The 24569-nt window shown below is 47.6% G+C and overlaps 1 protein-coding gene across 5 annotated transcripts in view; it reads left to right on the top strand.

Annotated features, from left to right (window-relative positions):
* The window catches only part of EFNA5 (ephrin A5), a 280637-nt gene that overhangs the window by 214649 nt on the left and 41419 nt on the right, over positions 1-24569 (top strand). For all 5 annotated transcript variants that reach the window (XM_049107964.1, XM_035714737.2, XM_049107958.1 and 2 more), the window contains one exon: positions 17511-17803. In XM_049107964.1, coding sequence (XP_048963921.1) covers positions 17511-17803 — 293 coding nt within the window. The remainder of the gene's footprint in view (positions 1-17510; positions 17804-24569) is intronic.

Genomic DNA, 24569 nt, shown 5'->3' on the forward strand with positions numbered 1-24569 from the left:
AGCAAACTTTACAAACCATATGTGCCGAAAAAGCCAGGTGCCACAAGGAGGATTAGAAATGAAATTTTCCTTCCACTCTGATTTCCACTTTTTATTAGTGACACCTCCCAAGTGGTTCAGAGAATGCCTATTAGTGTTTCTGGACATCTTGTACGATTTGCAGCCGTCCTCAGAGAGGTCTAGGTGGTTGAACTCCGCACCTGCCAGGTGTCCCTCTGCCCCTGGTGAACATCCCTGCCTGAGCAATTCTGGAATGCTCAATAAGCTGAGAAGTCGCCCTGTTCAGAGGCTCCGCATCTTGTGACTTCTCCGTTGTCGAACCCCAATGCCAGTAATCCTCCCAGAGGACGATGAGAGCAGACTCTCGCTGGACTTCCCCAATTCCTGTCTCTCTTCCTCTTTTGGACGTAGGTAAATTAGCGACGCAAAAACAAGAAGAAAGAGTTATAAATCCTCTGACAGGGCATAGGAGTGCTTTGTACGAGATGGATTCAGATACTCCTTGGGTTTCAAAAATCATGTCTCATAATGGCAATTTTTGAACTCTTTGGTCTTACCAACAGCTTTTGGATCACTTTGGGTTTCAGTAAGTTATTTTATCATGGGTCCCAAGACTAAAACCAGACTTGTTTACTTGAGCCCACAAACAGAGAGCATTTAGACTAATAAATACTGAAAATAGGGGGTAATGTTTTGTTTTCCTCCAGAATGAAGCATCAGACAAAAGCATTATTTGAGATGAGGAGCAGACCGTGTCTGAAAATCGTGCCTCCTGGGATTTAGCCCTTTTGTTAAGTTTTCCCAGTAAAGGCTATTTTACTTGGAAGTTTGACTGTCTTTACACAAATGGAAATGGAAAAGGAGAGCCATTCCTGCCCTGCCTATAGCAGCTGTGCTTACTGGTTTTATAATCTGTAATCTCAAATTGTGCTTCTATTTTAACTTGAGTGTGCCTACAGCACAGGATTCTTTTCAAATGTTCAGACATGACTACTTAAAATTGAAAAGAGAAGTCGTACCACTGACTGTTCTCATTGTCTCTGAGACTCTCTTTCTCATGTGATGAAGCGAAATACTTTTTCATGTCACCCATGATTTCCACTCAACCCTGTTTAGCTTATGCAAACTTTTAAAATAGGCTGTAGATGTAAGGGCCTATGAAAATCTGTACAAGTTGTGTCTGGCTTTGCATTATTGTTCAGTCAGCCAGGAATCTAATGGAGTGCAGGGGATGAGACAACAAGGATCCAATCAATAGATGCAAAAGGCAAATGAACGTGCATAAATTAGCACTCTAATAGGAAAAGATGAATGCATGTGCTCTTCCATCTTTTAAGCAACGCACATTATTGAAGGAGGTCTCATGGATACCACCTTGATTAGTTTTTTACCCCTTTTTCAGAGGTGCCAAAACTAGAAAAGGCAAGGAAATAGAGCACTGCTCCAGACCCCCGAAATGAGATCGGGGTGTATGAGATACAGTTTGTAGAACTCAGCGTGTTGCATCCACATGGATGACGTTGTCGCCCTTGTTGCTCACAGCAGTACAAATACAAAGATGTCCTGAAGTAGGCCTGTGGCCTGTTCCATGACCAACGTTTATCTTAAAGAAACTAGTCAGCGATGCTGGCATTAGGCATCACCAGTGTGCTCCCGGGTACATTGACACCATATCCACCCAGGAAGGCTGTAGAATGGCTGGGTGTCCGGGGCCCAGGCAGCCACAGGTCGTCTACCATGACACCCCACCCCATGCAGGAGCTCCATTAGCCATCACCCCATCACCATCTGGAGTCCAGGAATTCTTGGGGAGTGACAGCGTTGGGTGGTGGGGTATGGTGGGGGCGCTTGGTGGCTCTGGCACAAACGTCAGAGGGTGGCAAGTGTCTGACACTACAGCTTGCAGCCATAATATAATTAGTAACATCCAAGAATTTTCTCTACCACTTCTTCCTGTTGCCTCCAACTCTTGGTTTGCTGTTTCTGTCTTTGGGAAGGGAACTGGGTATCCAAGGGGCTGCCAAGTAACCTTCACCGCCTTTGCTAAAAAGGCAGAAATCTCAGCCGTGGATTTGCTATCTCACTCGGGCAGCTTCAGCCCAGCGCCACGTGGCTCCGATCATTTGTGTTGCCAGTTGAATAAAAAATACCCCTCTGGTTTCATAATCGTACTTCTCCAAAGAGCTCACCTATAGATGAGGAGAAATCTGCACTCCAGGGAAAATTTGGATATCCTCTTTCATGATATTAGGGAATACTCTGGTTTGAAGTAGGTATTTTTAAAGATATGTGTAAAATTCACAGTGTTATTTTTTTTTCCTTTTTTTTTTTTTTTTTTCAGCACCTAGAGAACTTTCGCTCTTTGGGAAATCTTCTAGAAATTCTATTTTAGGGGAAATACCATCTGTATTGTTGGAAAAGAAAGGAGAATTAATTTGTCAGTGTTGTTTTGATCTCAATCCAGAAAGCCAAAAAGAGTTTAAAAAAAAAAAAAATGTCTGTTGAGTATCAGCATTTCTTATCTTTTTCTGTGCATATTTTAAAAATAGGTCTTTCCTTAGTGCTCTTCCATTATGGTTAACTGTAATCAGTACTTTATGGGTATTTTATATAGCTTTGTTTCATTAGGGCAATGAAAATGGTATTGAACAATAGCAATATAATGCGGGCCAACAGTTTGTACTTCGGTGGGAAATGGCTAATGCAGTAGACAGTCAATAATACAATCAGCTGGACTTTCCTAGGAAAACTTGAGCTAAATTTCCTCTGTTTTTCTTTTTAAATCTTCTCGTAGGGCGGGGCGGTGGGGTGAGGAAAACTGCTCTGATCCACCCTGGAAAGCTGGATGCCCCTGAGTAGAGAATTTTCTTTATGCGTTGAATTGTGAATGACATCTACAGGTCCTGGGAAGAGCTACTATTTAAGACTCAAACTCTCCCTGGAGATTTTTTTTTTTTTTAAGAGACTAGATAATTAACAGTCCTGAAAGGAAACAGCTGGAGGAGATGGTGCCTCGAAGTTCCTTCCACTGGTGTGTCTCTCGGTCGTCTTGATTGCAGAAGCAGCGTTCTTGTGAAATGATCTTCAAGTGCTGCGTACCAAGGGAAAACTAGAGGCCATCTCCTTACAAGCCTGCGTCCTGCGTGCTCTGTGAATTAAGGAATGTATAGTTACTCTAGGTTAAGACCAGTAAATATGAGTAAGCAGCATCTAGGAGGACGAAGGCAAATAACCTGGTGTTTTGCTTTTTTTTTTAAGGAGTAATGAGTTGCAATTTCGTCTCTCGTGACTCTAGTAAGCTGATCATGGTTGTTGTTGAGTCAAAACCAACTATAGATGGTTTTGTGTGAGAGGAGTTCATAGATTCAGTAAGGTACATAAATACTTCGCTGCAAATACAATGCTGAGAATTCCACTTTTAGGTCCAGAAGTGCGTGGGGATGCTGGCTTGCACGGTGCCGTTTAGAAGAAAAGGAGCGGTGCGTCTCAATTTGAGTTTCCCCATACGTTGTCCTAGTCATTAGAACCAACCCAGTTTCCCCTCGTGTGTTGCAGATTTTTAAATCTCTTAACCGTCCAACCGAGGACGGCGGTATGTCTCCAGATGCTTCCAGAAGTCTCTGATGCCTTTCAGAGGTGGCAGTCAGATCCTGAGCCACCACCCTGATGTAAGAAAATAGACAAAGCTAAATTGACTACTCTCCTGGAAAGGGCTGCTGTGCACACGTCCGTTTATTCCTTCAGCCTTTATCCTAGAAATTTATAGGCAAAATTTTAGAAAGCATTTCCCATAATTCCTCATTTTCAGTTCATTTCCTGTGGTGGTTTGGAGTACTCAGTAACTTTTTAAGCTTCAAAACCCTAAAAACAAAAAACCCAAACCCTGTGGAGGCGTGTGGAGGCCTCAGTCCCCGCGCCCCGATCGTGTGGTGTGTGTATAGACTGTGCACCGTGTGGTGTGTAGACTTGTGACTTTGTCTAGTCATGGTCACAAAGCCATCGTAACCACTTTCAGGGCCCAGGACATGGGCCTTTCGCTTAATGAATGGATTCTTCGAGCAGCCCAGGTGGGCCTTAGCCGTCACGCATCTTTTTTCAGCCACGGGGTTCTGAGACAGAAAGTTCTGGAGCGTGCCGCCACAAGTCCCCGTTGGCCTCCACCTCTGCTTCCTAGGAGAGGGGCTGAAAAGTGCACCGTGGGGGGGGGGGGGGCACGGGGCGGGGAGGACCTAAGTTCCTTTTAGAATGCTAAAAGGGTTATGATTTTATTTGTTTTTGTAAAGATTTTATTTATTTATTCATGAGAGACACAGAGGGAGAAGCAGGCTCCCTGCGGGGAGCCCAACACGGGACTCAATCCCTGGACCCCGGGGTCACGCCCTGAGCCCAAGGCAGGCACCCCACCACTCAGCCCCCCAGGGGTCCCAAGGGGTATGATTTTAATTAAATACCTGGCATGTGCAGAGTAGCAGGTGCCTGTGGGTCGAGTCACAACATCAGTAGATGGGGATGGCCCTGTTTTGTGAGTCTGTGGCCGGCGACAGGTGACGCCATCTAAGGTCAGAGAACCTTGGAGATCTGGAATTGTCCTACCGGACCCTGGAGAGACCTGGTTGTGACCCTGTCATCCCCAGGGCGACGCTGCATTGTCACCCAACGTGCAGTGCCCGTTACGGCCACCTTACTCCATGGTGCTCGCGTCTCGGTGTGAGCCATCCCTCTGCAGCATCACAGGCCCCGCCAGCGGCGCATTCGGAGATGGTGGCAGGACCAGAAGGTTCTGAAAGTTCAAGGGGAGGGTCGTGCATGCTTGCTTTGAACTGCAGGTCCCTTCCGAGGTGCACATTTTGATGGAGGGCTTCTTACAAGGAAATGGGGAGGAGAGACGACGACTCTATCCTCTGACGTTGAGGCAGACGGGCCTTCAGCTGGGGCTGAGGTTACAGCCCTGGAGAACCCCCTAAAGTGGTTAGATTTATTTCTGCAAAATAAACGGTGAATTGTTTATTTCTTTCTCCTCCCCCCTTTATGTTTCCTTGGGATAGAGCAATTAGTTTCTTATTTTTTATGATTGCATTATTCTTGCATATATCTTTCTGTGGTCCAGGCTATAAAAGTAAATAGAGGATCCAGCCGTATGAATGAATATCCTTTTAATGACTGTGGGAGGAAATCATAATACTAAGTAGTGCAAAACCATTTTTATGTGATGAACCAAAATACCTCTGCTCCCCAGCTCCCCAGTCTTCAGCCACAGGCCACCAGTAAATGACAGTTTTATGTTTTCTGGTGTGAACAAAGGTACCTCGTGGTTTGCTTTGGCCCCGGAATGCACTTAATAGGATTTTTTGAAAGGCGGTGGCATATTCTGTTTTAATTTCCAGGGTCAAGGGAGGGTAAAATAGAGACTGTGACTTCCCTGTAACACCCTTCATCCTATCTTTGGGTGAAAACCTTGCTGAAACAGTGAGATAACACTGTTGCCGGGTGATAATACAGTCGTTTTCATGGTGCCATGCATTAGTTTAAGAGGTGAAACTATCCTTACTTAGGAAAACAAGGTGCCTTCTCCCCTCAGACCAGCCATTGGCTCAGAACAGCAGGTGGATAATGTGTCCCACCTGCAGGGTGCTGTGGGGCTGCCAGCACTGGCTCCTCCTCCCCGCCCTCCCATCCCCTTCCTTCCCGGCCGCTGTTACCTTGTGGTTCTTCATCAGATTTTTGCAGATTTTTGCATTTCTGAAGTCTCTGGCAGTGATCTAATTCAATGCCGCCCCGTCCCAGACTCTTCCAGCAAGTGGATTTCAAGCTACCTTTATTAGTTTGCTCAGGCTGCCATAACCGAAGACCAGAGACTTGTTGGCTTAACCAACAGAAATTTCTTTGCACCATTGTGGAGGCTTGGAGTCTCACGTCAAGGTCCCACAGGGTCAGTTTCTGGAAAGAGCTCTCCTCCTGGCTGGCGGAGGCACATGAAGGGAAGAGGACAGGAGAGAGAGGTGATGGGCCCTCGTTTTAGAAGGACGGTAATACTGTTGGGTCCCGGCCCCACCTTTATAACCTCATATAACCTTAATCACCTCCACAAAGTCCCTGTCTCTAGTAGAGTCAGTCATGGTGGAGGTTGTGGCTTCAACATATGAATTTCAGGATGAGGGGTGGGGGGGTGCAAGCATTCAGTCCATAATACCCAAATAATAGGGGGGAAATCCTAAAATGGACAACCGTACTGTGACAGGAATGCTGCAGTAGCCACTAAACCTTTCTATGCCTCCTCCACTAGCAGCGGGGACACATGCCGATGGTGCGGGGTGCAGGGGGAGCTTCAGGAGTCCCAGGATAAAGCCATGTGAAGAATCTCAAAGGGCACCTGGGGGGCTCAGCGATTGAGCATCCACCTTCGGCCCAGGGTGTAATCCCAGGGTCCTGGGATTGAGTCCCCACATCGGGCTCCCTGCGGGGAGCCTGCTTCTCCCTCTGCCTGTCTCTCTCCCTCTCTCTGTGTCTCTCATGAATAAATAAAATCTTTTTTTAAAAAATGTGAGAAGGAAGATAAAAACAGAAGTAAACCCCTAAAGTGACTAAGTACATTATTTAAATTATCAAGTACAACTTCCTAAAATCACAAATATAATTACTGAAAGTATATATTCAATGTACTGGATAAACAGCTTAGATACAGCTAAAGACTCTAGTTAGCTTAAAAATAAGAACAAATTACCTAGACTGGCACAGATAGAAGATGGATAAAAAATAAAAATTAAAAAACACACAGAAGGGGGACATCTGCCTTCGGCCCAGGGTGTGACCTGGGATCACAGGTCCTGGGATCGAGTCCCGTGTCGGTCCCCTGACACGGAGCCTGCTTCTCCCTCTGCCTGTGTCTCTGCCTCTCTCTCTCTCTGTGTGTGTGTGTGTATGTGTGTGTGTGTGTCTCATGAATAAATAAATAAAATCTTTTAAAAAAAATTTTAAAAAGGATCTCAAGCCCCCTTTGCCTTCCTTCCCGCCGGGGTGCCGCGGTGACTGGGCGTGTGCGCTGGGCGATGCCGGGCCAGCTTTCTGAGCGAGGGGCCCAGACGCCAGATCCGTCGAGGCGACTCGGGTGGATCCTGGGGAAGCGGCTGCCCTCTCCTGACCCCGGCTGGGCCTTGCTGGGAGGGGGCGCCGACTGTCCCGCCCTGGGCCGGCCGGACCGAGCGGTGGGGAGCCCCGGGGCCACAAGCCCCTGTGGCCGGTCAGCCCCTGGGCCGGGGGGCGGCAGGGCTGCAGGTTCTGCAAGGCGGGGGTCGCACGGCCTCTGGGCACAGCCTCCCGATGCACCTTCTCCAGGCATGGGCAGGCACCCAACGCATCTTCTCCAGGCTTGGGCACCCGATGCACCTTCTCCAGGCAGGGCACCCGACGCACCCTCTCCGGCCCAGGCCCCGATGCCGCTCAGCTGTGTACCTGGGGGGCAGTGGGCCGAGGACGGGGCCAGTCTGTGCTTCTCCTTCGGGGCCGCCGGCCGGGGGATGGGGGGCTGGGGGGGTGGGGGTGCTAGTAAGCCCTCCCTCCACGGGCCAGGCCGTGAGGAGGCCGAGCCGGGGCCGAGTGGTGACTGCAGCCGCCGCAGGGAGGTGCGCGCCGCGTCTTGCTCTGATCGGCGCTAGCCTAGCGGAGACACGTAATTATCATAATCTGACAATTAGCCCGGCATCACTTTCCAGTGTTTAATTACCCTAATGAATGGTAATTGACTAGGGGACTTAACGACAAGAGAGAACTTTCATTCTGCCTTTAGGTGCTGACGCTGCGGGCTCCATGGGCCAGACTTTGCGAGCCGGGCCAAGCGACAGTCCTGGTCCCCACCTGCCCCCGGCGGTCGGTGGCCCAGGGTCTGGTGCGTTTGCAGCATCATGAAGCCGTTGGCGGGTTTTGACTCCAGGCCGCCAGGGCGCAGACGGAGATGACGGGCCACTTCGTGATGATTGTCCTGTTCTTGAGCCTGGCCTGGCCTTCGGGTAGTTTCCTTCTCTGCTCGCGTTGGGTCGCCTCTACGTGCACACACGGTGCTCTAGGCCGCACCTTCGGAGATGAGCAAATACCGGCCCCCCGTCTTCAAGGGGGGGCTCCCTCTTAAAAAAGGTCTCCCTAAAAGTACGCTAGCCATCCTCATTTTTGTCACCGTGATCTGCTCTCAGCACCGACCCAGTGTCCTTCGAAATCTGTGCGTTTGCCTTGCATGAGGTCATGACGTTCATGACCTGACCCGCCGCCTCATTTCTAAGGACCCCAGATTCCCTTTTCTTCTCTCACCTCACGTTCTTTTCAGGCTCCAGGTTTGTGTCCACTTGCTCAGGGGCGAAACTAAGGAGATGTCAAAGCAGCTGCCTTTCACGCGCCAGGGTGCCCACGAACAGCAGCCGTGTTTGCACCCGAAAGCTCAGTGTGAACGTGATTATTATTGTTCCGCCCTGGCGTTCTGGAATAGATGCCTCCTCCTGTGGTGTGAAGATCAAGCGTAGGAGAAAGCCGTCCTGTCCTGTCCTTTCTACCAGCTTTTTTTGTTGTTGTTTACTTGACAATAAATTAATGGAGATTGGTTCCCCGCCACGTAGGTTTCGGACACAGCACCGCAACTTTTGAAAAGTCAGGGCCAGACTTCGGACTTGGCTGGTGGGAAGTCCAGCAAGTGGTGATGAGCCGTAACATAAATATTGATGCCGGGGTTTGCACACCAGTACTTAAAAAACTACCAAATCGTTACTTGAATTGGTTAATAGGAACGTTTCTGAGAACTCCTGGGCTGTCGTTATGACCCCTGAAACCAGGAATGGCCTGGGAGTCCCTCCGGGTGACCCGTCCCCGTGGGATGCGAGAGGGCTTGGCGTGTGTGCAAGCCGCTTGGCGGGTGGCTTATTGGTTTGATTGACTTCTGCACACCCTGCATGGAGTCCACGTGTGTGATCCCGTTCTCCTGGGACGGTGGCTGGATAACCTGTCCCGCGATTTCCTGCAACTGCTTTTGGACGTGCACATGTGTGTGTGCATGTGGGTGTGCATGTGCATGTATGCGCATGTGCATGTATGCACATGAGCATGTGTGTGTGTGGCAGGTGCTCCGTCCCATGTGCTTGACACGATAGGAAACCCCGGATAACGTAGGGCACCAAGGGCAGCCACGTGGGGAAGCTCCTGACCTGCAGGAGTCCAGAGTGAGCCCGCTGGGCTTTGCAGGAGTGACCTCTGCTAGGACGTGCGCTCAGGGCCCGCGAGGACTCTTGATGGTCTCTTACGCGCCATGCTTGGAAGCCGTCGGGGCATGTGCAGCGCGCCGGGTGTGCAGCACTCCGCCTGGCTGGTTCTTTGGCCTCCTTAGCCTGTTGCTGTTGACACATTCTTACTCCGTGCCTGAGGCCTCTTTGGGGGCTTAGAAGCAATTAGACTGTCACCCAGAGCTCCCAGTCCCTTCCCGAAGGCCAGTCTTGTTTAGGCTCTGCCAATTTAATGCTTTGTTTCCTTTGGAGCTCCTCAGTCGAGCTAATAAAACAAACTCCAAATGAGTTTGAAACACTGGAGGAGGGAAGACTTTGTGGGCTCTGTGTTGGAAACAGGGAGTTGCTCTTGGGAGATACCAGTTTTAAAAAGTCCTTCAGGCTGATGGGACTTGCACTAGAAAGGCAACCAACAGGAGGTTTTTATCCGTCCATTGGACATGAGTAGTCAGTGTGAATTGTGAAATCTTTCACCTGCCGGCTTTTAAGGCCTGTGCATGCCTGCATGTGCACACGCACACGTGCATGGAGAAAAAGGGGGACAGGTTACTGTCCCAAACCACTAATGAGCCCTCAATATCTGCCGTCGTAAATGATGTCTTACTCCCATCAGTAACCAGCAGTTACTGAATTCGAGGCAAAGCTCTTACGCTGCAGAATTGATAATTACCACAACATGCATGTGCAAGGACTTTATTAGGATTGCTAGTAATGGATGGAACACCCACCCCGGGTCCTAAGTATTTTTGTCAGTATCTCGGGCTTCTCTGGGGGAAAAAAAAAGTGTATGCATTTGAACACACTGCATTTTAGGCACAAGAATAAGGTGAGAAACATCTCTGAAAATCATCCTCAAGTTTTGTTTTTTTTTTCTAGCTTGTAAATCTTCACTGCTGTGGGAGCTTTAGCTGTGACGGGTGTGTTCTAGGGCCTGGGAGAGCTGGATGGGGCTGCCTGACGCGAGGTGTTGTGGTCATCAAACCTCATTCAGACTTCCCCCCCGTTTAGCCTCAGCGACTGGCCTGGGAGCGGTGAGACTGTCCAGGACTCCATCTCCAAGCTGCAAATGAAGGTCAATCACCAATACGTCTGGAAGACACACATGTCTCAGCCCACGAGGGAAGCAGGACGTTTTAAAAAAAAAAAACAGCAGCAAAACAAATCTTTCTTCAGCCCCCAGTGATGCTATTATTTATCCACCCTGTCGGGTTTGCTGTTTGCATTTCATGCTTTAACCTCTGCGGGAAAACAAAACAAAACAAAAAGAGCATCTTCCGACTTAGGGTACGAAAGCCATAAGGCTTGCATTCTGTGCTGAGAGCAGAACAGAAGGGGACGAGGGGAGACTTGTTCGCGCAGCAGAGACTGCCGTCCTGCCCACCTCCTCGCAAAACACATTTAAAAACCAGCCCCCGGGTCTCCAGCGGGCCCATCAGGACCTCCAGGACGAATGAGAACCTCTCCTGATCCCAAAGTGACCTGTGACTCTGAAATTAGCCTTTAAGTCAGTCAAAAGATGGGGCTGCCAAGACATACTTGCTCTCGATCTAAAATTGGGGAGGAACCCTAAGCTGATAAATTTGCCTAATCCTGTGACCATAAATCACATCCTTCTCTTATATTTCAATTTCGGAGTGTCATCTGTTAAGTTGCCTCGTAATTAAAGTAGTGACCTTGTAGTTCTGTTCAAATAGGGATATTAAAACAATCACCTCTTTGACAGATTAAAATACATTTAAAATGTAATAATCAACTTACCCAGTTCATGAGAAATAACATCTCCGTGACTGAATCCCTTAGAACACTACACGGAAGGGGGCACAGAAGTGCCTCGCAGCTTCCTAACCTCTGATAACTACTCCGTCTCCTTTCAGTAACGCTGCTTCTATATTTATGGAGTGAAGAAGCTTCACTCAGGAGCTGCTTGACAAAATACCTCCGTACATATTTCCCTGGAAGCAGGCTCTCTGCTGTGCCAGCAACATATGCTAAAGGCCAATTTAGAACGTTTTAAATATGCACCATACCCTTCCTTTTCCAGCTCCTAAAATGAAGTGCGTTTTGGCTTTAGCGGATGAGGAAGGGGGAGCGGGGGGGAGAGGAGGAGAACAGCACCGGGGAGAGTGGCTGATGGTGAACCCCCAGCAGGGTGGTCACAATGCTGCTCCTCTGCAGCCTGGAACCCTGGGCCCTGCGCGTGGGGCCTTCGGGGTTGGCCTCCCCAGCTGTCGGTATTCACGGCACAGGAGCACGTGGGATAGAGGGGAGAGGAAGGTCAATGGCATGGAGAACCTTCCATTGGGAAAGGGAGCTAGAGGGGCTCCCGGGTGGCTCAGCAGTTGAGTGTCTGCCTTCGGCCCAGGGCCTGACCCCGGGGTCCTGGGATCAAGTCCCACGTCAGGCTCCCTGCATGGAGCTTGCTTCTCCCTCTGCCTCTATCTCTGCCTGTCTCTCATGAGTAAATAAAATTTTTTAAAAAGAGAGAAAGAGAGAAAGAGAGAGGGATCCCCGGGTGGCTCAACGGTTTAGCGCCTGCCTTTGGCCCAGGGCCTGATCCTGGAGTCCTGGGATCAAGTCCCATGTCGGGCTCCCTGCATGGAGCCTGCTTCTCCCTCTGCTTGTGTCTCTGCCTCTGTGTGTGTGTGTGTGTGTGTGTGTGTGTGTGTGTGTGTGTCTCATGAATGAATAAATAAAATCTTTTTAAAAAAAAAATGAAAGAGAGAGAGAGAGAGAGAGAGCTAGATGATGCCAACTTGCCCCAGTGAAGACAAACCAAGGACAGGGTCAGAGTAAGTTGGGAACTTCCACTTGACGCAGGTAAAAGACTATTCAGGTACCACACGTCCCTCCTTTCAGTTTGAAAGTAAACCCCTGAGGTTAGAAGGAGCGAAGCCTTAGTAGTCCTTGCTAACTAGGTCTGGTCAGGAAGCCACGTCTGGGCCCCCCGTCCCGGTGGGAAAGCTGGGGGCGCTCTTAACAGCCGAGTAGTGAAAAGGCAGGTCGTTGACTGTGACCTCGTCTGTGTCTTGATTTCATTTGAATTCAAATCATTGATCACTCTCTGCAGACAGGTTCGATAAGGAGAGAGATGTTAATAAGAGTCTTAAATCTGTGATCAAAACCGGTTCGCTGAGGGATGTCATCAGGTAAATGCTGAAGACGAGACGCACACGCGTGTCGGCAGGTAGACCTTATGACCACATGCCAGGGCTAGTTGTTCCTCTTGCTGTCGACGGCCGTGAGATGTGCTTTCTGTCCACCCTTCCAGGCAGCTTCTGGGGCCTTCAGAGCTCCCCATAAAGTGCCTGATTCGTGTTCCGTAATTGAGTCGGTAGCAACGCTGGTTGCCAGACTGGAGTTTTCTTCCTCTTGATGAGCTAACACGACCCTTTCGTAGTAGAGAAGCCATCGGCTCTCAGCCGCCTACTGTCAAACTTTGGTGGATGTATCCAAGGTTTTCAGGCCTTGACGGAGTTCTGCATGCTACTGCCTGTTACGAGGAGCCCTGACCCCGGGAGCCCTGCCGCTCAGGGGAGGCCAAGGGCCATCTTCCTGCGCCTACAAGGTGTCTCCTGGCATTTGAGACTTTCGTGTTCTGAGAACACAGGGCAGTAACCATATTACTCGGGCGTCATAGCTTTTCTGAGCGCGCTGCCTGCAAACCACTGTGATCACTCGGTAGAGACTGTGTGGTAATTATCGCGGGCTTGTTGGTTCTCAGAGTTCATCACGTGCAATGATTTCGGAGACGTAGGGCCCCCCAACACACAATGGAGGGAATTAAAGATAGGGAGTGAAGGGGAGACCTTTACAAGAGAATTACCAAGAAAGTCAGAAATGTGTTTAAAGCAGCAGCCGTGCCACTCGTGACTTTTGTACATATGGGTGTGTGGAATCTTTCTTCCTGGATTTGAGTTTGCTCTCTTAAGAGGAACTAAAGCCCCAGGAAAGCCATTTCCTGAAGGGGCAGGCAGTGGGGAGACCCCTTTATGTCAGCAGCTCCTGAGCCCAACAGGGCTTCATTCTATGGAAAACCAGAGTGGGGTGCACGAGCCATCCCTGCTGTGTGAGATGCATGCTGGGTGGATGTCAACACACCTTTCAGTTGAGTTTGGGAACCAGTGTGGTGGGGAGGGTACAGGGCCAGGACACCTTGCATCCGACTTCCCTAGAAGGTCAGTATAAACATGAGGTAACCCAGTGGCACCAAAACCCTTCAGGTGAGGGGCATTATTACAACCACTGGTAAAACTTTGGAACCATTGCATTTTAGGAGGAAAGAGAATTGGCTTCGGGACCAGATATCCCAAAATCCTAACTCTGCTGCTTGTTTCCTGTGGAAGAAAATGAACGAAGAGGATAACAGCCTCTCTGAAAGTCATTTCCTCACCGGGAAGATAAAACTAATCATAACTTGAGGGTTTCCCTTGACGCCGTAGGTAAAGCCTTAGCGTAGCAGATCCTGGATGCAGCAAGTGTTTGGTTGCATCAGTGAGCGGGGCGGAGACCTGGAACCCCATGGAGAATGAAAATCGTCCCTGTGAGGGAATCAAGAGTAGACCTAAGAGCTTGACCTGCATATGCCTCAGGAAGCAGGACAGTAAAGAGCTTCAGTTCTGAGTGTGAATGCTTGGGCTTCACGTCTGCCTCCACATTTTACTAGTTGTGTGACATCGGGCACGTTGCTTGACTTCTTAGTCTGGAAATCCTCATTTATTTTATTTTTTTTAGAATTTATTTTTAAAGATTTTATGTCTTTGAGAGACAGTGAGAGGGTGCCAAAGCTGGGGTTGGGAGAGGGAGAAGCAGGGAGCCTACTGGTTCCATCCCAGGACCCCGGGATCATGACCTGAGCCCAAGGCAGGCGGTTAACCAATGGGGCCACCTAGGCGCCCCCCAAAATCCTAATTTTTACAAGGGTGTACAAAGAGTAACTGCTCTATAGGATTTGTGACAGAAGTTGAGGTACTGAGTATAGCATAATAAACACTCAATTATATGAGCCCTACATGTGTGCCGTCTTCACAGTAGGACCAGAAAAGAATGGGTCGGTACTACTTTGTAGCCAAAGAGTGTGATCTGGGGTAGTATTAGAATATCTAACCCTAAACTTCGCTTCAGATTGTACTTGGGTAGGTTACAGGAATGCCTTTTCTAGGATTTCTAGTTTATTGTTGTTTTTTATTGTCCATTCTTGGAAAATTGTATTAGTAAACTGACTTGTGCAAATGCAAGATCTGAAACGGAGCTGAAGTTGATTCAACAGCGAGTCCTCCTCTTTGTCCCGTGGAGAGACAGGGAGAAATGCCCATCACGGGGACGATCCCATGTTCAATACTGGCCCCACAGTGATCCATTTAACACCCCACACAAAGTAAAATGTCATCAGGAAGAGATAAGGTCAACCCAGTGTAAAATGGGTCTTCACGCTCATGGCTTGTTTTATGGAAACGCCAGCAGTATCCACAGTGAGGAGAGTCGGAAAAGGGAAGCCGACTTCAAAGCATCAGAAAAACAATGACAATTTGTAGAATGGAGCAGTAACAGAAGAGGTCTGGACAGGGGCAGTTTTAATTCTGGGGGTTTTTTGGTTTTTGTTTTTGTTTTTTTTTTTCACGTCTAAGCAGTGTCAAGTGCTAGTAGAAGCTAAAATAAGTGACACTTAGGAAAAGGGAAAACTTCCCCCCTTGAATGTCTTTAAAATCTATAATAATAATAATATAAAGTGCATCTGGGCATTGCCTTCTGCTGCAGTTCTCGTCTGGCTCTCCTCCAGAACCGTCAGGCTCCTCTGAGTGCTGATGATTCATAGCCCGGCACCCTTTTATCTGAACGGTGCAGCGTCTCTTCTTTGTACTTTGGCAGTGATGTTACCTTGATGTTCAGAAATCTTTTAAAAGCAACACAGGCTTTCCTCGCATCTTGACAAATCATCGTCTGCCAGTAATGAAGAAAAAGTAAACCCAGTTCCGTAATCATTGTAAATATAAAGAAATAAATACTTCCAGGGTTAGGTTTTTTTGGTGTTTTTTTTTTTTTTTTTTTTTTTTGATCATGCATTTTGAGATCCTCCAACTGAAAGTGATCTGATCGTCTCTCCTTATTCTCCTTATATAAATCGGCATGCTGCCTCTCGAAAGCATTTGATCAAATGAAGTTTTGGGGGATCCTTTGATAGTTGACAGAATTAGACTTTTTTTTTTTAACGTGATTCCCTGTCTTTGGGGATTTTTAAAAAGGGAAACAAGGATTGTTTTTATTGTTGGGTCCATTGACTGCTGTTGAAAAGTTACTCTTCTGTTAGTTACCGATTTTAATACGCTTTAATACATTTCGATGCAAATAACAATGCGGTGCATTCACATGGCGCGTTTCATACGTTGCAACGTCGGAGATTTGAAGCCGTTGTGTGAGGGTTGTTAGCAAGGCAGATTCTCATCATTTTCCCAACTTCTATTTGAGGAACCTGAGGCTCAGGTGGTTTATGACGCTCCCACTCAACAACAGCAATCCAGTCGTTGAACGAGGTCTACTCGCTAAAATGAGTAGTTTCCACGTGTATCATGTCGTATCTCCAGAAGGAATCTCAGCTTTGTCAGTAATATTTAGCATCCAGGATGAAGGTGGTCCTAGGGGTGACCGCCGGTCACAGCAACCTGTCAGAGGTATTGGTCATGTTTGGGGGCTGCACTTCAAGGAGGTCCCTGGGAACCTGGAGGACACGAAGAGTGGAGAACCTAGAATGTGAGGAGTCTGGGGACAGAAATAACCAAACAAATCAGCATTGTCAAGTGTGGAAAAGGAGGATACAGAGATGGAGTCGACAACTCCAAGTGTCAACTTACCAGGACTGCCTGGTGGAAGAGGACTTGGGTTTGTTCTTTGTGATGTCAGGCAGCCGGATGCAGTAGGATCACTGGATAGAAAGCACATGGAGGCAGACTTATGCTCACCATAGGGAGAAACTTGCTAAACTTCAGAGATGACCAAAAAATGGACTAGACCAGCTCAGTGACACTGGGAAGTGTTCACATGGAGACCATCTGACTGAAGACTAGATGACTTGATGGGCATTTGTATTTTGGCAGTAACATAGTTTTATGATGAACCTTCTGAGGGCTCAGAGACCCCTCCCTCGTTAGCCAAAAGCAGGGGCTTCTAGATGCTTTTCTGTCCTGGTTTTAGTAAGTCGCGTACATGACAATTCCTGTTTCACACCTCATTTAGTTGCTGAGAAGAAATTTGTCTGTCTGATGGGGACAGGCACTATTAGCCCAAATGAGCAAAACATCTCGTAAGCTTAAGAATGGAAGCAGACGGTGTGATGCGGACAGTGATGGGTGGGTGGGTGTGTGTCGGGTATCTTCAGGATGGAAGTGGTGCCGGGTTCCTCTGTGCTCGTCCAGCTTGTTGCTTTCACGACTCATCGGTCCAGCCCTACAGCACAAAGAAATGGGGGAACAGCTCATTTGATTTAGCTGGTTTTAATTTCTTTTCTTTCTTTCTTTTTTTTTTTTTGTTTTTTTGTTTGTTTGTTTGTTGTTTTGTTTTAATTTCTTGACATAGAAAAGGATGGGGCATCAAAAGAGATGAGCTGAAATGAGTCTGTGACCTAAGCATGTTCACTAAGAGAAACAGCTAAGACCCAAAGTTGCCCTCCCAGGTCTGGGGCAGTCCCCCGCTGCCTTCTCCTTGTGCCTTGGGTTTTTATTTTCCGCTAATGCGCAAGTGTCCCAGGAATTTTCTTTCCAACTTTTAAATTTTATGATCCTAATTCTCTCCGTTTTATGGCTCTAATTCTCAACATTTGCATAGAAAATTGAGAATGATCTCCATGATGGCAAAAACAGCCCCGTCGTTCATTTGTTCTCTAAATGACTTATTCATTTGTTCAAAAACGCTCATTCAGTGAGATGCCGCTTTGAAATATCAAAACGTTGCATCAGTGTATGTGATTTTTAAGAACGAAAGGGAAACAGCACGTCAGGAACTGTACTACTTACAGCGAATGTGAGGAGTTCCATTTTTAGGGTGTCTTGAAACAAACAAGAGACTAGTAATAGATTTCCTCTGTCAAAGGGTCGTCGCTTAGATCTGGAACAGTAACGTACCCCAAATCATGATGGGAGGCAATAAAACCTTCTTATAATAAATCTGTTAGCACCCGCGTTATTAAAGTTACTCCCGCGCTGATTCCAAGCAGGAAGTCTTGTCCTTAGGAATAATCTCATCTTTCTCTTCTTCTTCCAACAGATTCCAGAGGGGTGACTACCACATTGACGTCTGTATCAATGACTACCTGGATGTTTTCTGCCCTCACTATGAGGACTCGGTCCCGGAAGATAAGACTGAGCGATATGTCCTCTACATGGTGAACTTTGATGGCTACAGTGCCTGCGACCATACTTCCAAAGGGTTCAAGAGATGGGAATGTAACCGGCCCCACTCTCCAAATGGACCGCTCAAGTTCTCTGAAAAATTCCAGCTCTTCACACCCTTTTCTCTGGGATTTGAATTCAGGCCAGGCCGAGAATATTTCTACATCTGTGAGTATATGGAGATTTATTGCGTTGTAGGGCCGCTGCAAGAACCCAGACTAATTTTTTTGAGCCACGTTTCGGAGAATTGCCGAGAGCTGGACTCTGCATTACAGATGTCTCCTTGTAAATGCATACATCAGGATCCCTAGATACATTAGCTGGGAATTGAGAGCACAAATTAGATTAAAGACACAGCTCCTCTCCCCCTATGAAATTGCGTGTCAGCCTGTTCAGTGAACCACTGCTGACTTGTATTTCTTTTAAATGAAAATTGCTAGGACTTCTCCAAAGCTGAGGAAAAGAGAAAGAGATTCCTGAAAAAAAAAAAAATTAAAGGAAATAATTAAATTTACATAGCTTGGAGTCATTGGATTTCTTATTCAGGTGTCAGCAATATCCTTTCAATCATCCACACTTGCCGTGGAGAAAGCCAAAACTCCTGCGAGTGTCAGCATGCTGACGATAAATACTCTCTTTGCACCAAGGAGAAAAGACAAGTATTAAGAGCAGCTGTGTCTTTAAACAGGCAAGAGTGTGAAGAAGTATCTAGAAAGGGTTCCAAAGGAACGGGATGAGTGGGTTTCCCACCTGTGACTGTGTCCTGAGGGAGCTCTAAAACTTTCTCAGCTGACCTCTGTATTAATCAGCTTGCTGTGGTCTTGTCTTTCGTCCGTCACGTATGCCATCAGTGCTTCAGGCATCCTTCTAGTCATGTATTCCACGTAAATCCTTCTCAGACTTCCCCGTGCCTGCGTCACCTGGGGACCTTGTTGTCATGCACATCTGATTCAGGTGGTCTGCTCCGGGGGCCTGAGAGCCCATATTTTTATGAAGTTCCCGCAGGGACACTGTTGGCTGCTGGTCCCTGGACCACGCTTTGAGTGAGGATGGTTACAGGTAATATTTCAGTGAGGCAGCTTGCTGTACGTCCGGACTTGGCCTTTGTTGGTATCAACTATTTAAGCCACCTGGACTTTTCCAGGTATTTTTCACTGTCACCTGAAGGAGTTAAACATTTTTGGTTCAGAAGCATGTTCATTGAACAACCTATTGGGGCCCAGATCGAAAGGCCTCCCTGTCCTCAAGGAGTGAGCATCTGGTGGGGAGGAGATAGAAATAAATAGGCAGCTGCTGAATGAAGGTACAGGCAGGGAGCGGTGGGTACAGGGTACGCGGAACTCACCTACTTGAAAGAACCAGGGAGTGTGTCCGCACACCGCGTGCGGAGATCTAAGCACCACCACCCGGTAGGCTGAGCATTGACTTTTCACCTCTCCTCGCCAGACACACAAGATAAAGAACATCCGTGTTACTCTGACTCATTTCTTGAACCCGAATATCCCTACAGACTCCCAACCCACATGGTTCTTGTTTTTTGTTTTTTGTTTTTTTTTTAAGTCTACAAGGAAATCCAGCTCCTCTTCTCCAGAAAACAGAATTTTATAGTTAGCCGGATTTCACTATCACACGGGCACTCCCACTTATACTGAGATTGAATTTGAAAAGGAAATTGAACAGTACCAGTTTTATTATTTCAGCACATATTTTAGTCATTAGTCATGAGAAAACATGTAAAGGTCTTGATACCATCTCACATTCGATCCATAAAATAAGAAAAGGAATATTGAGTCCCACGGGTGGAGGGAACACGGACATACAGTGAAGTCACACGTTCTCAGGCAGCAGGCTCTTGCCTTTTCCTGAATTTTTTTTTTTTTTTTTTTTTTTTTTTTTACTTTGTGAAAGACCCTCATTCAGCCAATGGGAAAAAGGAAAGAGGGGAGACTTCCGTGGTGGGACGGCAATCGCTAATTGCCTAAGTCTAAAATATCCCGCTGATGTCAGAGGAGATCGTTGCCAGCTTCACAATTTACATATTGATTTCTCTGATTAAAACACAACAGCAAAAGCAAAAACCAAAACTGAATGGAGAGCCCTGAGATAGGAAACATACCAGCTCTAACTGGTTGGTTGCGTAATTATTAGAAATTATAGAACCCATTGAGGTTCATAAGCAAGATGTTATTATTCAAATATACCCATAGTGCTTACGACTGGGTTTTCCTCATTTGTGGTTAAATTCAATATTTCACTGAAAATCATTATGTGTCTTCTGTAACATTCATTTAACGGAGTCATTTAACTGTCAAGGGCTCCTGTCAAAGTAATTGTTCCAAAATGCTTCAAAATATCAAGAGCTTTTTTGCTGTTCGGCTGAGTTTAACCTGAATTACTTTTTCTTTTTTTTTTTTTTTTAATGAAAGGTAAAATAACACAAAATTAGCAGTGAAGAGATGTTCATTTATTAGAAGCACGGTGGCCTCGTAGTCAGTTAAATTGTATTTTCAACCATGTTTTAGAACCACAAATAGCAGCCTTCCCTGTCTTTTTAGTAGGAAAGGGTTTCCTCCCTTCCTTTCCCTGCTGAGAGCAAGAGCGGCGGGGCTGACGTGGATGTCCTACAGACGTTTAATATACTGTGGTCATAATTAAACTAAAGGATTCTTAGGGGAGAATTGGCCCTCGGTTGAATTCCCCTCTCTCCTAATATGCATGGAATGAATCAGATGATTGGGAAATGGCTCATTGCGCACGTATTACCTTCCAAGAAGCCCTGTTGCCGGCCTTGGGATCAAACCTGACTCGTCGCCCATCGGTCAGTTTTTAAGAAAATAGTCGTAACCAGACTAGGGGTACGTTTGAAGTCCGCAAGGGCTTGCGATGTTGAGCAAGTCTTCCAAGAAGGAAGGTAAAGAGAGCTGTAGCCCTCCGGGGGGTCCTGCTTCAGGAGGTGCTCGAGGAAGGATCAAGAATAGTGGTGGGAACCCAAATTCAGGTACCCGCTTGGCCTTGGGGGACAGGGAAGAGGGGAGTGTTGCTCGTTGCAGGGTATCCACGCTCCACTTGCCCCGGGAGGGCGCGATTCCGAACGCTCTTACCCGGTTCTGCCTTGTCCTCAGTGACGTTAGATTTCCTTCTTAATTTCTTTGAGTCATACAAAAATCAAGGAAATGGGGTAGTTGGAGATAGGTGAAATTTCCTGCTTGCTTTGGAAAGACAATGCCGTTCGCTGCTCTGGATGCGTGATGCGCCCCAGGACCAGGACCGGCTCCACGCGGCCTCCTTTCCTTGGGAACAACAGGCCAGCTATGAAGTTGTTCATAGCGGATGCCGCCAAGGCGACCGAGCCCATCCTCGAACGTGACAAATACTGTTTTTAATCTAGAAGTTAATTTGGGGTAAGAGAGTGGCATTCTAAAGTAATGACAGAAAGTCGGTGTTTCTAGCAGGATAGGTTCGCAGGAGCGCCGGTCCACGGTCGTGGCGATGCTCCTTTATATGGACTTCCTAAGGCAAAGGGTTATTTCAGAAACTTTTGGAAGTACTCATTTTAGAAATGATTCTCGTAAATATTAACCTAATGAGGACAAGTTGGAAAGAAGTTTTGCTGCTGTTATTTTTATATCACAAGAGGCCAAAGGAAGTAACGTGAATAAGGCACGTTCAGTTATTTTTAGCAGTCCACAAAACGCTGGATTTTGCAAGTCCTCGTTGAGTGAGGAAAGCTGTGTCCTGGGCCCTTCTCTTGGCCTCGCTGACCCTGCGACCTTGGGTAAATCGGTGAAGGTCTCTGGATTTCTGACCCCGCTGCTGTAGTGATTTTTAACATTTCTTGGAGCGTTAATGTCCTGATCTTACCCTGTTTGTTCGGGGGGTCTGCAGCAGGGTAGGGAACCAGGTCCATAAAGCGTCTCAGCCCGACGACTTACGTACTGGGCGCCCAGGGCCTGCCGGTCACAGGGGTGCTGAGGGGTGATGCGGAGCACAGGGGCGCAGCAGCGGCGACCGCCCTGGCCCTGCCACCCCTGTTGCCTCCTGTCCGTGGCCTTGGCCTGTGCGGCAGGCTCCCGTCCCCGCTCGCGTCCCTGCTCTCCCCGGTGACCTCCCATCTGAGCAGGACCAAGTCCTGGGTCTCCCACCTGGCCCACAAGCCCCTCCGTGGCCGGTCCCTTTATGTCCCCTTCGTGTCTGCCTTCGGCTCAGGTCATGAGACGGGATCCTGGGGTCGAGTCCCAACCCCAGCTCCCTGCTCAGCAGGGAGTCTGCTTCTCTCTCCCTCCCCCTCTACGCCTCCTCCCTGCCCGTTCTCTCTCTCTCTCTCTCTCTCAAATAAACAAAACCGTGTTTTGTTTGTTTGTTTTTAAAGATAACATCTCTGCCATCCTCTACCTCCTTACCCGGCTCTATTTCCTTTCCAGCGCTTTCAGCCCTGACGTCCTGTATCCATGGTGCTTCACTCATGCTCCCTTGCTCTCTGCCCTGCATCACGCTGTGTGGCACATAGTAGGTGTTCAGTGAGAAGAGGCCACGGGTGTTGCCCTGGCACAGGGTTCTGAACCCCCACGGCGCTCAAAGCCGCATCAGGGAATCTGATCTCCCATTTTACAGGAGAAGAAACAGAGGCATGAGGGAGTTAGGTGACCTGAGAAAGGTTCAGACAGATAAGAGGTGGCCGATCTGATAGGAAATTAAGTGAGTAAACACCTGCAAGGAAGTGAGGAGATAAAGTTCCAGGCCTCGTGTGCTTAAAAAGGTAAAGCATATTGGGTTTTTTGGGTTTTTGGTTTTGTTTTTTTACAAAAGGTTAAAAACGACGAGCACCGCTGTTCAGAGAGTATTACTTTATAAACTGCCGCAGACCTCAGCTCGGGTAGCAGTGACGTAGGTCTTAAACACAGGTATGTGTTTTCAGCTCTGCACAGGACGCTCGTCCGTCTCCAAATGCTGTTTCCTTCAACTGCATCTTCCCAGATGGGTGACCCTTCTAATATAAGAGCTTTTCTGACCCAGGATTTGGGTCGGAGAAATTCTTAAATCCAGTGAGTGAGCGTTCAGCCTCTAGAGTGAAGCCTGATTGCACAGCCGATCTAGGGAATGGGTGAGTTTGAACGAGAGAAACCTACAGTCCGGAAGACAGATGTCGTCTTCCGAAAATGATGACCCAAAAGGCAGAGAAACATTCTAGCACTGGCCACATCTAAGGAGTAGCTGGTTTTCTTCCAAAGAAGGTGACTCAGAGTAAAAATTTACAGTTACGGCACCCAGATGCAGTCCAGGAGTCTCTGAGAGGTTAGTGGGGAACACCCTCATCTTAAGCTCACCGGCGAGACCTCTTTGCGCGTGTTGGCTTTGGTATCAATCCTTCATGTTGATGTGGTCGTAGAAGGACAGCTGAAGTTAGAATCCTGACGACGTCGATGAAAAAACTGTCCGGGAGCTGAAGACATCTGCTTCTGCTCCAGTCTTTTTGGTGTACATATTTTTCAAAATTAAAAAAAAAAAATCATAGGGATAATCTATGCTACTGTGAGCATCAGTCCTAAATCCACAACATAGAACTGCTCGGATGCGTGTGGTGAACCGCCAAGTCTCTGCTTTATGTGCTTTCATTAAAAGTTTGCAGTCTTGGGACACAGGGTGGCTCAGCGGCTGAGCATCTGCCCTCGGCTCAGGGTGTGACCCCAGGGTCCCGGGATCAAGTCCCGCATCGGGCTTCTGCAGGGAGCTTGCTTCTCCCTCTGCCTCTGTCTCTGCCTCTCTTTCTGTGTCTCTCTGAATAAATAAATAAAACCTTAAAAAAAAAAAAAAGTTCTCAGTCTTAGGCTGTGAGGCAGTTTTCACAGGCACCACACAGTTTTTTAAGACTGACCAAGTCAGTAACCTCGATTCCGGAGAAATGACCAAGATCAGCTTCAGAAACCGTTTAAATCTACCACGTGGTTACTGACTGTGATAAAAGAATGTTCAGTAAACATTCCCGAGAAATGCCAGCATAAAGAAAGTCTGTCCCTTGCCAGCTGGTTTTGTTCCAAGAGCGTATTTGCAGGTGAGTTTTCTGGAGCTCGGGGTGTAGCTTCCCATAAAGTGCTTCTAAAATTGGGCAAGCTCTCCTCGACGTGGTGAGATCTGCTTAACCATAATATTGACTTTAAAACTGCATGTTTTCAAGGAAAAAAATAATAGAAAATGGCATCTGGAATAAGTGTTCAGTAAATATTTGCTGAATGAATAAATGCCATTGTAGGAAACCACGGACAAAAAGCAATTAAATTCTTTTCCTTATATGCTGATGTTTCAGAAAAGCAGATATGTTGGGAGCCCTGGGTTTTACTGTACCCACCGCTGCAATTCCCTGGCTCCTTATTAGTGCTTTTTGATCATATAATGAGGATACGCCACATCAAAGGGGAGAGTGGGAAATGGTTTTAAGAGAAAAAGAGGCACAGGTCGGTGGAGGCAGCCTCGCCCTCCTGTACTCTCCGTAGCCGTGTGACTGGGGGTAGCTGAACCTCTCTGAGCCGCGCTTTCTTCATCTGTAAAGTGGGCATAAAATAATTGTTCATTATCACAAGCTTTCTTATTTCCAAGGCTCGAATAAATATTTTTAAATCACCCCCAAAAGGCGGCTTCAGCAATTCCCCTCCAAAAGCTTCTGCGTCCTTTGAAAAGTTACCAGCGCCCGGGTGGCTCAGTCGGTTGGGCATCTGCCTCCAGCTCAGGTCATGATCCTGGAGTCCTGGGATCAAGTCCTGCGTGGGGCTTCCTGCTCAGCCGGGCGTCTGCTTCTCCCTCTCCCTCTGCCCCTCTCTCCTGCCCATGTGCACGCTCACTCGCTCGCTCTCTCTCAATTATTTTTTTAAAAAGAGAGAAAAGTTATGGCTCCTTGAATCACCCTCTTTGATACTTTTTCTCTATTTTGCCTTTTTTAAAA

The sequence above is a fragment of the Canis lupus genome, chromosome 3, assembly GCF_003254725.2.
Source record: "Canis lupus dingo isolate Sandy chromosome 3, ASM325472v2, whole genome shotgun sequence".
Lineage (NCBI taxonomy): Eukaryota > Metazoa > Chordata > Mammalia > Carnivora > Canidae > Canis > Canis lupus.